Here is a 12746-nt window from a genome sequence, read left to right on the forward strand (position 1 = left end):
TGAACCATTTACCATTCACTGTGGTAGATGATCTTCAGTAAAGACATAACTTTTGTATACTGTTTCTGAAGTATGCAGAAGAACCTTGTCTATATCTTCTTTTTTGAAAATTGAAATAAGGTAAACCTAAACCTAAACTGTCTACTGAATTCTCACAGCCCCTTGGTTGCCAGTGAATTAGGAGATGATCCTTATTTTTTTTTTTTTAAAAACTTTAATTTGAAAATATACTGTACAGAATATGTTTTTACTCAGTAACTGTAATATATTCAATACTTTTCATATCATGGGTCTGGCCAATACATATTATTGATAGGGTCTAATATTTTCCAAATATTTTAAAGTATTGATTTATTAACAGTGCAGTTCAGTACCTTGAATTTTGAATGTATTGTGTCCAATGGGCTTTATCCTCAGGTAAGTTGCCAGTTATATTTGTTCATTTAATTCTTTTTTGTCTATAAGAGATTGTGAGTCATTATGAAGAATAACCACATTGTCACTATACAAAGAATTGTCAAATCCAGCAGAGACTTGTGGTCTGTTTCTTCTTTTGAAGAAAATATAGGCTGCGATTCCTGCACCGATGAGTATGAAGATAACTGGGATAACTACCATCACAACTGTGCCATGTGCTGATACAAGTGTCTTTTTTTGCTGTTCTAAAACATCAGAGAGAAGAAAAAGCATGGAGTGCGTGTATATTATGACGAAACTCTGACTTAACGTTCCTTAAGTAAGAAAAGCCAAGAGAGATTTCATGCTCATCGAGGAGAAGCCTAATAAAAGCAGCACTAACTAGAGTCAACAACCAACCCCAGAAGTTTGTCAGTGGCAACTCAGTATAAGCAGGTAACTGCAATACTCTGCTCTTCCCCATGCCATTAACATCACAGATTCCAAAGGAAATTGATGTGTGTTGCCTACTGAAGATAAGGACTGTATTAATATCAGTCTTTTGATATGAAGCTTGATGTTAGGAATGTGAGTTCTTCTACAGCAAATATAATTACAAATTGCTATCACTATAGCTTATGGATTTGGCAACAGAAAATCATAATTATTTAATAACATCCACTGAAGAAGGTGGATTTTCCAGACTTGGCTTCATAACATATAAATATAATGAAATCATCCAAATAATCTCATCTATGGCAGGGGGAGTTGGGAATACAATTTTGGACTTTGACAGTGTGTGGAACAAATTTCTTAAGAGATTCAGTGAGGCTTTATATTATCTTTGGCAGGCTTATTCTTAAAAAATCTTTTCTCTCTCTCTTTCTATGCTGCAACAGGGCATGTTAGAGAGGCTGCTATTTTATTTTTTCCCAAATGTGTAAAGCTACGGTGATTTGAGGATGTGTCTCTAAAAATATGGCAGTTTATGATTGACAACTGTTATATTTGGGTAGCAGCTGCCAAATTTCTCTCAAGGTTCTCTAGAATACTATTATCTCCAGTACATTCTGAGACAAAAAGAAAATGGCAACTGGCAGCCACCTCAAGGATCTTCATGGCTTCCATGCCATTAATATAGGAAAAATTACATAAAATAAAACTTAGCTATTGTAACTTAACAACTTATTGTAGCCAAAGTAAGTCTTCACAATATCTCTTAAGAAATTCTGCTGTCATCCAAAATCTTTTAATTTACAAAAGTGTGTTCCTCTATATTTGAGCTATATATTAGAATTTTCAGCTCAGAGCTATGGAAAATTTATTACTGAACTTTTAAAATAACATTCTTATCTCTTTTAAAATAGCATTCTTACCTGGTAATTCTGTAGACTTCATAGTTGACTCTTCAATAACTAGAAAATTGACAAAAATGTTTTCAGTATGTAATTACTGTTTATGCATTACTATACACCACTAAGGTGACAGTGTGGAGGGATACGCAAAGCAATTTTAAAGCATGAATTCTCTGATTCACAGCAGACCTTTATGAGTTCAGAAGAAATTATACACCTTAGGACAATGTCTGAAAATATTTTTTTCACAGATATTTGGGTTTCCATTAGAAGTTGATATTGTTTGGGTATGAATCTGAGTTCATTGGGGTATCCATTAGCTTAATGAAATTTTCTTGACTGCGTTTTAAGTATCTATCAGGAATGATTTAAGACACAAAAAGTGAAAGTAATATTTTGATCTATGGGTAGAGTAGCCAACTAGAGATACAAAATTTCAGAAGTAATAACAGATACAAAGCAATCCAAAGTTTCCTACTTCAGACATTTGTCTAAAATGTTTTGAAATAAACTTTGGGTAGCATCATCCTTGGCTGATATTCAATTTATTCAGTTCTGTGTCCTGTGACATAAAGGATCAATTCATTAATGCCATAAAACAGTTGACATAAAAATTAGGGGGCAGCAAATGATGGAAAGGAAACTTTGCTTATTAAACCTTTATCAACTGCTAATAATATAATAAATTATCAATATTAAAAATATGTCATTCAATCACTAATAGGAAAAATCAATATACTTTGCCATTGATTCTATTTTTACTCCTTTTATTTTACTTCAGATAATGCATTATTTGAAACAGAAATACACTGAGGAGAAAAATAAATAAATAAATAAATAAATAAATAAAAGAAAAGAAAAGAAAAGAAAAGAAAAGAAAAGAAAAGAAAAGAAAAGAAAAGAAATGTCAGTAAAAAGGAAGCGAGGGGGAAAAAGATGACTTCTGCTCTACAGCAGGTAAATTTTAAGAACAGTCTAGAAAGACTGTCATAAGAACATTGAGAATAACAACAAAAGGTAGTAAGGATAGGTCAAGATGAGGTCTTTTAAAATATGTAGGTAGAAAAACCCTCCATCAAGATATTAGAAACACAGGAAAACTATCCTTGGATATATTTAAAAAGTGAACAGATAATGACATGCTAAGAATAATTCCAGGGAACACCCATCTAGGCAGAAAACAGAGGGACTAGGGTATTTTAGGAAACTGCAAAATAATGTTTATTCAGTACAAAAATATTATTTTCAATCTAACATGATAATAGTAATAGTAATAATAAAGCTTACTTTTGTTTCTTTTACAAATAAATCCTTTTAAGATATAAGATCCACAGGACGCCCTGAACCATTCTCCAGAAAGACTGTTCATGAAAATGCAGTGGTCAAGAAAGTTCTCATTGCTCTCTTCACTGCCATATTCTCTGTGACCATCTGAGAACTGTTCTTCATTCCAGTTGACAAAAGCAACTTCACTTTTATCTTGCCATATCCATTCTCCTAATGATAAAACAAATATATGGTATAATGATTAAAAAGGGAAAAAATGCACTGTGATGAAAAGGTATATACTATGGAAATATCACTTGCACTGATGATGTTATCTAGCCGGGTAACAAAATGTCTGCAAGAAAGCCAAGCTCAGAGAGCACCAAGGACTCCACAGTTCAACCCTGAGCTACAGATATTCTCTTCTATTGGATTAACATCTTTACTGAATGTTTTTTTCCTTTCAAGCCTTTTCAACTGGTTAAAAAAAATACAATCAATCCCCTTTATAATACTCCGATTAGGTAAAGGTAAAGGTTTCCCTTGACGTTAAGTCCAGTTGTGTCCAACTCTAGGGGGCGGTGCTCATCTCCGTTTCAAAGCCGAAGAGCGGGCGTTTGTCTGTAGACACTTCCGTGGTCATGTGGCCGGCATGACTACATGGAACGCCATTACCTGCCCGCTGAAGCGGTACCTATTAATCTACTCACATTTGCATGTTTTCAAACTGCTAGGTTGGCAGGAGCTGGGACTAGCAACGGGAGCTCACCCCGTCACGTGGATTCGAACCGCTGACCTTCCAATCGGCAAGCTCAGCAGCTCAGCAGTTTAACCCGCAGCGCCACCGCGTCCCTTCTCTACACTAATAATGTAAGCAGAGTCCTTACATTTTCTGCTCATGAAAAGTTCCTGTGTAGGTCAGGGATTCCATGAAGAAAGTTTATGCATCCCAAAGAGAATGAGTAAATTAATTTCTATTTTCTATTTTCTCTGTCATCCTCATTGTATCCTCATTAGTTATTAATGATTTCATATTTTTATCAATGTTATAATCACCATCATCATACCTCTCAACATGATATTCATGAAAATATAATGTAGTGTTGTGGCTATGTAGCGCTTTTTCCATTTTTTTGCCAGTGGGGAATGTGCCTTCAAGTCAGTCTTGACTGCTGGTGACTGCCTGTACTAGTCTCTGCAGATTTCTTGGCAAGATTTTCAGAAGTGGTTTGCCATTGCCTTCTTCCTAGGGCTGAGAGAGTGACTGGCCCAAAGTCACCCAGCTGGCTTCATGCCTAAGGTGGGACTAGAACTCACAGTTTCCCGTGGTTAAGGCAACTCACTGATGCCTTAACCACTAGATCAAACTGGCCCTCTTTTTCATACTTGCTAGTTTATTCCTGTTCTGACACTGCTCTCATATTAGTGTCCCTGATAGACAGCCCGACTGATTGCCCCTCAAATAACAAATAACAAAACTTTCCATTTTGTTATTTGAGCCACAGGGCTGGTGAAGCTGTGTGTGCGCGTAGTCTTGGTCTTACTTTTTTTTGGAATGTAGATTCTGTGAGTGTGTTACTTACTTTCAGCCCTTTGAGGTCAGGCAGGTCAGGAAACAGACACCATAAATATTAGAACTTTGCTTTATTGATATAGACCAGTGTTTCTCAACCTTGGCAACTTTAAGATATGTAGACTTCTACTCCCAGAATTCCCCAGCCAGTCCACACATCTTAAAGTTGCCAAGATTGAGAAACGATGATATAGACTATAGTAACAGTTTCCTCTTCCTAACCTTTTATACCAAAAAGAATCAAGGCAGGCAAACCTTAGTTTCTTTCTCATGCTTTTTTGTTTTCCCAGGCTAAGTTCCTGTTTTATTAATGGTCAACGCATATCTTTTCCAAGGCCATCTCTGTGCTCTTCTATACTTGCACGCACACAGTTATTAAAAAGAAGGAAATCTGCAGGATTGGTTTCAGCTGCCCCTGGTTGACAAGGCATGAAAATAGTCACAGGATTTTTGTATGTTTCCCCATGCCAGTCAAACCTTCCTTTTTGGTAGGGTTTTAAATTTATTAGCAGGGGTATTAAGGGAATGTGATATTATATCAGTGTGATATAATGATAAAAGCTCCACCCTTAATACTTATGTGTGACATTATGATGCATGTACAAAAGAGGTGGAGTCTGCATTGAGACATCACACACACACACACAGGTGTTTATTTGGGCAATGCTAACTGGTGATTTCTTGTGTAGAAAGCAGTATATTGGTAGGTTTTATTCATGGAGGGTATCATTCAAATTTATTTATAATTTTAGGAGGTTACAGCACCACACAGTTTAAGAGCTACCTGACTTCCAGGTGCAGTTTTTGAACTCACATAGCGCATGGTCAAAGCCACTGATTACCAAAAAGTTCCCTTAGGGAGTCTTTGCTAATTGCTGTTAGTTTTTTTCCCCTTTTCTTAACAGATGTATTACACATTCTCATATCTGAAATCTCTTCTAGAAAGTTCTTTTGTAAAAAGCTCTTTGTGAAGTCTTTTTAAAACTCAGCTGTTTCCTTATTTCTTCACAGAATGAATCTTGCTTATTAAAGAGATGCATTTTCCTAAAAAGCTCTTTTATGTTTCTAAGAGTGCTTACTTGGCAATAGCACAGTAAGAAGACTTTTGTCAGGTTTATGAGAAGAATTTGGGATAATAATGTATTATTTAACTAATCAAGTTGCAGGATGAAACCGTTTTACATTTAATTTTTCATATTTCATTTACAAAAATCTGACATATTTATTTTACATTTTAAATAGCTGCATTAAGCAACTTTGCATAACAAAAAGCAACATCAGGAAAATCTGTATTATTTTATTTGTATTATTATTCAAATTTATGTTAACATCTACATAATGTAAATGTCACAAAGGAAGTCTTTGTACAGTAGGAAAAATTATGAATACAAATAGATAAGAGTGTTTAAGGTATCCCTTTAAATGATCTGGGAAAAATCTGTGTTACCCATTTACTTTGTTTTGAAAAAAATGGAAAGGGCATATTATTATTATTATTATTATTATTATTATGCATACTGCTATATGAATAAATATTAGTTAAATAATTACCATCTACATTGCGGTACAATCCTAGCCAAAACTCTGTAGATTCAAGTAGTTCCATTCGTTCCTTTAAGAAATGTAATTCAGCTGAATCTTTGATTGAAGTCAAGGTGCCACCTATGAAACATGAAATGAGTTGAAGAAGCTCATTAAAAGTTTCTTCCCCCACCACCCCAAAACTAGGGGCCACTTCATAAGGCAAGACCAATGATTCACTACCCAACCCAAGCAACAATTTCAGATTCGAATGCCTTAAAGAAGCATATAATCTTGTTTCAAACAATTATTAGATGTATATTGCTTAATATGTTCATGGTGAAACACCATTGCAGCTTATTCTTTGGGTATAATGATAGAAAAAGTTAAACTTGGTAATTTAAGCAAACATTCTGCAAAAATAGTATTTTGCACAGTGTATCAAAAGACAAACTCCTTCTCTTCCAAATTCTCGATAGTATTTCAGAGGTCCCACCCAAAAGAATCTAAAAGACATTATCAAGTCTTCCAAAGTAGCTTATATTTCAAAATATTCTATATTTATATGGTATTTTTTTTAAAAAAAGCTTCCAAAAGAAAGAATTATTGCTTTTCAATATCATATATGCTATTCTCTCATAAAAGCTATAAAAGAGAAGATATTAAAATGAATATCAGATGCAATTTGGTGGATGCATGTGTCATTAGCTATAGAAATAGAAGAAGGTGATGGCAAATGATAAATGAAAAGCAGGATACCAGGCACATTCTGTGTGTTGATGAGCAAACCATCTCTCTGGATTCACTCCTTGAAGCTGATCAGCAGATGCTTGAAGGCTCAGCCTAGCTGGGTCAAGGTCCTCCTTTAGCTGGGTGAATGTGAACATGCCCAAAAGATATTTCTACCAGGTCAGCTAGTATGATGAAGCCACTGCCACTTTGCACTTCTGAACTATCATGTGCAGATGTCTTCTAGACATGTCCACACATATCCAAAAGACTTCAGAAGGGCCTTAATCAGCCATACCAAGTCTCAAATGACTACAGCTGCTGTTTGGCTTCAAGGAATGGATCCAGTGATGAATGCTCCTCCCAACATTATCTTTATAATAAATAACTTTCTAGGCTTGTATCATGAAAATCAAAGAAAGTTTCTGTGTGGTGAACTATGTCGTTTTTCATCCCACCAGAAGGTTTTGCTGAGTCGAAACCTTGCTTTTAGTAATTATTTTCAGTGAACATGAAAAATATAAAGGTACTTATTTCTCTTTATGTTGTATTCATTCTACATGGCACCTTCCTACATACTCGTTCTGTTCTTTCAACAATTTTGTAGGGTAGAATATAATATGTTAAAAGATGGGGTTGCTGGTTGAATTTGACACAGATTTGTTTATTCAAAATACTGTAAATGTAGACCCTAGCAAGGTTTTCACAAGCATGGAAAATTGCAGTTATTATTACATGGCTCAAGATGATACTAACCTAACTGAGCACACTTCAGGGATGCTTGAGGCCAAGATTCCATTAAAGGGTAAAATCTGTAGCAATGGCCTCTGAAAGGAATCCAAGATAATTGGCTGTCTTTGGAAGTTGGGCATCTTCCTGGCAATTGTGGAGTCTCAGTTGGCAGTATACCTGTTATGAAACAAATAGGTTTCATTCATTCATGTACATATACATATACATATACATATATTGTATATATATAAAATTTATATATAATTATAAATATAGCAACTAGCTACTAAGAAAATTAATAATAGTAATAATCATAAGCCATATATGCAATAACTACAACACAATAATACAGTAAGATATAAACTAAATTTATCATTTTATGTTTGAAACTTATTAAACATCTATTGTTTTTTTAAATTTAGCTTATCACTTCGTTGATATAGTTTATAGGTATACTATACATATAGTTTGCCACTTTTAGTAATTAGGGACTAACTAAAATTAAAATTAAAACGCAAACTCTATTAAAATAGACATATTTTGCTTACCATAATATTTCTCGCAAACAGAGAAGTACTTTTCACTGCAATTTCCTGTTTTCCAATAGCCATCAGTGTCTAAGTAGACACAGGATATTTTATGCTTTGGTTCTTCAGCAGCCCAGTTAGTGTACACTACCCTCCAATTACTCACCCACCTGTACGTAGCATCACTCTAAAAGCAAAGTGCATAAAATAATAATTACAGGAAATGCAAGAAAAAGTTTTATTCCTTTAATTTCACTACAGGTAGTCCTCGCTTAATGACCCTAATTTGGACTGGACTTTCCATTGCTAAGTGAAGTGGTCATTAGGCGAAACATCACGTGACCACACCACGTAGCGATGGCAGTCATGCGGTGGTCCCGGTTGCAGTCTGAGGCCAAGACCTCATACTGCTACCCTGCTGTGCTCGCCTCTGCTTCAGCTCCCCCCACCTGCCTATCTGCACCTCCCTCTCTGCCCTTTTGGCCACCCGCACTCTGCCTACCCCTGCCGTCCCCCGCTGGCCCCCGCTGACCTTCACTGTTTTCTTCCTCCTGCTGCTGCCAAGGTGTGCCTGGCCAAGGCAGCTGCTGGCCCTTCATGAAGCCTTTGCAATGCCCATCTATCTCCCCACCCGCCCTTTCGGCCACCCTGCACTGCGCCACCGCCACCTGTCCCTGCCAACCCCACTGCCCCTAGCTGACCTTTGCCTTCTTCTTCCTCTCACCGCTGACAAGGTGCACCTGGCTGAGGCAGCTGCTGGCCCTTTGCAAGGCCCCCCTGAGGACTTGCGAGGCCTCCACAATGCCACACAAGGCTTCCGCGATAGCCTTGCAAAAGGCCAGCAACTGCCCCAGCCAGGTGCACCTCATCAGCAGTGAGAGGAAGAAGAAGGCAAAGGTCAGCTGGGGGCAGTGAGGGGTGGCAGGGACAGGTGGCGGCGGTGGCGCAGTGCAGGGTGGCCGAAAGGGCAGAGGGGAGATAGACGGGGAGGGAGTTGAAACGTATGCTGCAGTCCTAAATGTGGGTGGGCTGCCAAGTGCTCAAATTTTGATCACATAACTGTGGGGGCACTGCAACAACTATAACACGAGGACCAGCCATGACTACCATTCATTCAGCACATCAAAAATTCAAATGGTCGCTGAACAAATGGTAATTAAGCAAGAACTACCTGTAGCCCTTTTTCATTCCCAACTAGACCTCATGTTCTCCTTCCTTAACTGTAAGAAATTCTATGAAAGCATTTAGTCTTCAAGGTCCATTTGGAAAATTGTCACATATGTGTAATGTCAGATACAGGTGGTCCTCATTTAGCGACTGCCTCATTTAGTGACCATTCAAGTTATGACAGTGATGAAAAAGTAACTTTATGACCAATTCTTGCATTTATGACCTTTGCATGTCTGTAAAGCAAAGAGAAGCTGAAGTAAGATCATTAAGCACAGTCCCAGTTTCACTTAGCAACCATTTCACTTAGTGACCAATTTGCTGGTCTCAATTGTGGTCTCTAAATGAGGGCTACCTGTACTCATTCTGCTTTCTGGTCTTACAAAGTCCTGTTCTTGCATTCCTTATCTATGTGACAATATTTTCTAACTATGCCATTGTGAATATAGGATTTCATTGTGAATGAAATAGATTATATTCTTACCACTTTGCTGCTTAGTCCAATCCATACAGGCTCCTTATATCTGAGCACTTGTAGCCATATGAATGAGTCTACGTAGGGATCTATAATGCTGGCAAGTTTTGAATTTTCAGACTCACATTTCTTCTCTGCTTCTTCCCATGTCATTTTGGGACTAAGAATAGAATAGCTGCTATTTCCATAAGTGAGATAGCCAGAAACTGGAACAGTTGTTTCAAAGTAAGGTGATGGACCTATTTTTTTAAAAAGTAAAAGTATATAGTATATAATAAAATATAATAAAAGTATATATCAGTCAAGACTGTACACAGTCCTAAAATGAATATTGCTTTCATTTGATTCTGAAAACCCTTAATATTTAATTCCTACTTTTTCTTAGAATATCCTCCCAATTCCATATCATGACCAAGGTTCATACAAAAAAATCAGGAACACATTGAACGAATAAAATATAAAGTACAATGAGCCACTTTAAGGAGAGCCTCTTGAGGTATTTTATTTTATTTTATTTATTTATGTTATTTATTTACTATCCTACCGTTATTATTTTTATAAATAACTCAAGGCAGTGAACATACCTAATATTCCCTCCTCCTCCTATTTTCTCCACAAATTTTCTCCCTGTGAGGTGAGTTGGGCTGAGAGAGAGGGACTGGCCCAAGGTCACCCAGCTGGCTTTCATGTCTAAGGCAGGACTAGAACTCACAGTCTCCTGGTTTCTAGCCTGTTGCCTTAACCACTAGACCAAACTGGCTCTATTCTTGGCAGGTAGGCTGGGCTGAATTAAATGTATATATTTGGTAGCCCCAAGTATGTGACTTCATGAACTGAGGACATCCATTGAATGTCAGTAAAAAAATAAACTTGAATATTAGGGCTATATGAAATTTCAGTCTAGATACTGGTTTCAAAAACAATTTGATTGACTTCTTGCTTCATCAAATCTCTAATACAATAGCAGGATAGAGCTTCTCTTTGGAGAATACATTTGGCCTTTTGGCCGAATAAGTGATTCAATGGTACTAAAAGCCTTTATTTTGAACTTCAGATATTTGGTATTTAGGCAGTTTTCTTGAGCACAATTATGTTTGCTAGTTCACTACATTTCAATACTTACAGGTAGTCCTCGCTTAACAACCATTAATTTAGTGACAGCTCGGACTTATGACGGTACTGAAAAAACCAGTTCTCACACTTATAACCGTCGCAGCATCCCCACAGTCACATGATCACGATTTGGGCATTTGGCAACCGGTTCACATTTATGACTGTTGCGGTGTCATGTGGTCACATGATCGCCATTTTCAACTTTCCCAGCCAGTTTCTGCCAAGCAAAATCAATGGGGAACCACGGATTCACTTAACAACCATGTGGTTTGCTTAACAACCACCTCAAAAAAGGTCATAAAATGGGGTGGGATTTGCTTAATGACCACTCCACTTAGCAACTGAAATTCTGGTCCCAGTTGTGGGACCAGTCCATTAAGCGAGGACTACCTGTACTGAGCTTGATGGTACTGTGATTTAAGGTTACAATTTCTATACAGTCCTTCACAAGCCACTTTCTTGGTTAGCACATCTGGCTTGTCACAGACTTAATTGGCTCAAACCTGTTTATTCACACAAGTTTTTCTTAAGCATCTTTCTGAAACTTACAATCTCAGGTCAATAACACTAATAGAATGCTCAATCTACCTTCATTCCATGCTGTTTTTTCCTCTTGGCAATGGAAAGCCTGGCACCCCTGTCAATCCCATAAAGGTATACAGGATTTTTAATGGGATGTACATGAAGAACAGGTGGCGCTTTGATCACATCATCTTGAGTTTTTTGACCATACTGTGCAGACACCCTTGACCAGAAACATTCCAAATGTTTGTGTCGTGGTGCTGTTTTTGCCTTTTCCCTTCCCCCTTAATGACTTCCTGCATAATTTCAATACTGGGACATTTCATATTGATTCTCCCAGGATGTTTTCCTAGGATATACTTTTCTACCAATTCCTCTTCCTCCAGGATTCTTCATACCAAGCCTTTTTCATATTATTTCTGCCCTGCATGCTGTAAAACCATCCTACCTGCAGGTGATTAGTTAGTTTCAAAAGCTTGTGTATTTCTCTTCTGCTTGTGGTGGCAAAGATGAGGAGACAGAACAGACTTTTGGCCTATTGGTCATTAAAGGGCAGCGATACTTCCAGCTCCAAGCCCTTGCCACTAGTTCTTTGCCTCGTAGACAGTAAAGTCAGGGAGTATATGCGGTTTTGATCAACTGCCTACCTTGCTTCATAAAGATCTATGTGGTGCCCCCAGAAGATAAGTAGATGGAGGTTGGAGGAAAGGGATGGCTTCTAGAAAGTGCTTGTTTGCATGTTTGTTTTCTTTCAACACAAAAAGAGGATTTTTCCATTCTTAAATCAAAGCAGTTACAGTATGTCTGCTGCCATGTATTTTTATACAACTTTTTTTACCCATCTGTATGCTTTAAGGTGACGATGTCATTTTCTCTTTGGCCTAGAAAACTGATATTGAGCTATAGAAGACAATCTGAATTATATGTCTTATTTTCCAAAACTTCTAAACACTTACCAGTGTTTTTTTGGCAGATGTAGGTTTTCTCAGCAGAGCAGTGTTCATCTCTCCAACATCCTGCAAACTTTTCAGGTTTCCTCGTCATAAAAACACAATCACCCTACAGTGTTTAAGTACAGCAAGAAAGCCAAATAGAGTCATTGGTATCATAACTGGAGCCATCTTTCTGGAACCCATCCTTTATAGTCTCAAAAGAGAAGACACGTTTTTTTTTTGGGGGGGGGGTCTCTGGTAACTATATAAGATGACCCACATATGAGTATCTGTCATTTGTCATTATCTCCTATAGAGCCTAGCACAGACTCCTGCAAAGAAGCATATTGAGGCTCCATCACTGGATGACATCGCTTCTTTAAAGGAAGATGCTGCTGCTGGCTATGGTATAGGAAGAGATGAAAGGAAGTCAGTGGA

The 12746-nt window shown here is 37.4% G+C and overlaps 1 protein-coding gene across 1 annotated transcript in view; it reads right to left on the reverse strand.

Moving 5' to 3' along the window:
• Positions 1-213: 213 nt before the first annotated feature.
• LOC134496281 (macrophage mannose receptor 1-like) overlaps positions 214-12746 on the reverse strand; it is a 49118-nt gene continuing 36585 nt past the window's right edge. The window contains exons 23-30 of the mRNA XM_063302019.1: positions 12333-12435; positions 9751-9980; positions 8121-8286; positions 7597-7749; positions 6142-6252; positions 3039-3248; positions 1773-1811; positions 214-662 (exon numbers count right to left, since the gene is read on the reverse strand). Coding sequence (XP_063158089.1) covers positions 430-662; positions 1773-1811; positions 3039-3248; positions 6142-6252; positions 7597-7749; positions 8121-8286; positions 9751-9980; positions 12333-12435 — 1245 coding nt within the window. The 3' untranslated portion in view covers positions 214-429. The remainder of the gene's footprint in view (positions 663-1772; positions 1812-3038; positions 3249-6141; positions 6253-7596; positions 7750-8120; positions 8287-9750; positions 9981-12332; positions 12436-12746) is intronic.

The sequence above is a fragment of the Candoia aspera genome, chromosome 4, assembly GCF_035149785.1.
Source record: "Candoia aspera isolate rCanAsp1 chromosome 4, rCanAsp1.hap2, whole genome shotgun sequence".
In the NCBI taxonomy this organism is placed as follows: Eukaryota; Metazoa; Chordata; class Lepidosauria; order Squamata; family Boidae; genus Candoia; species Candoia aspera.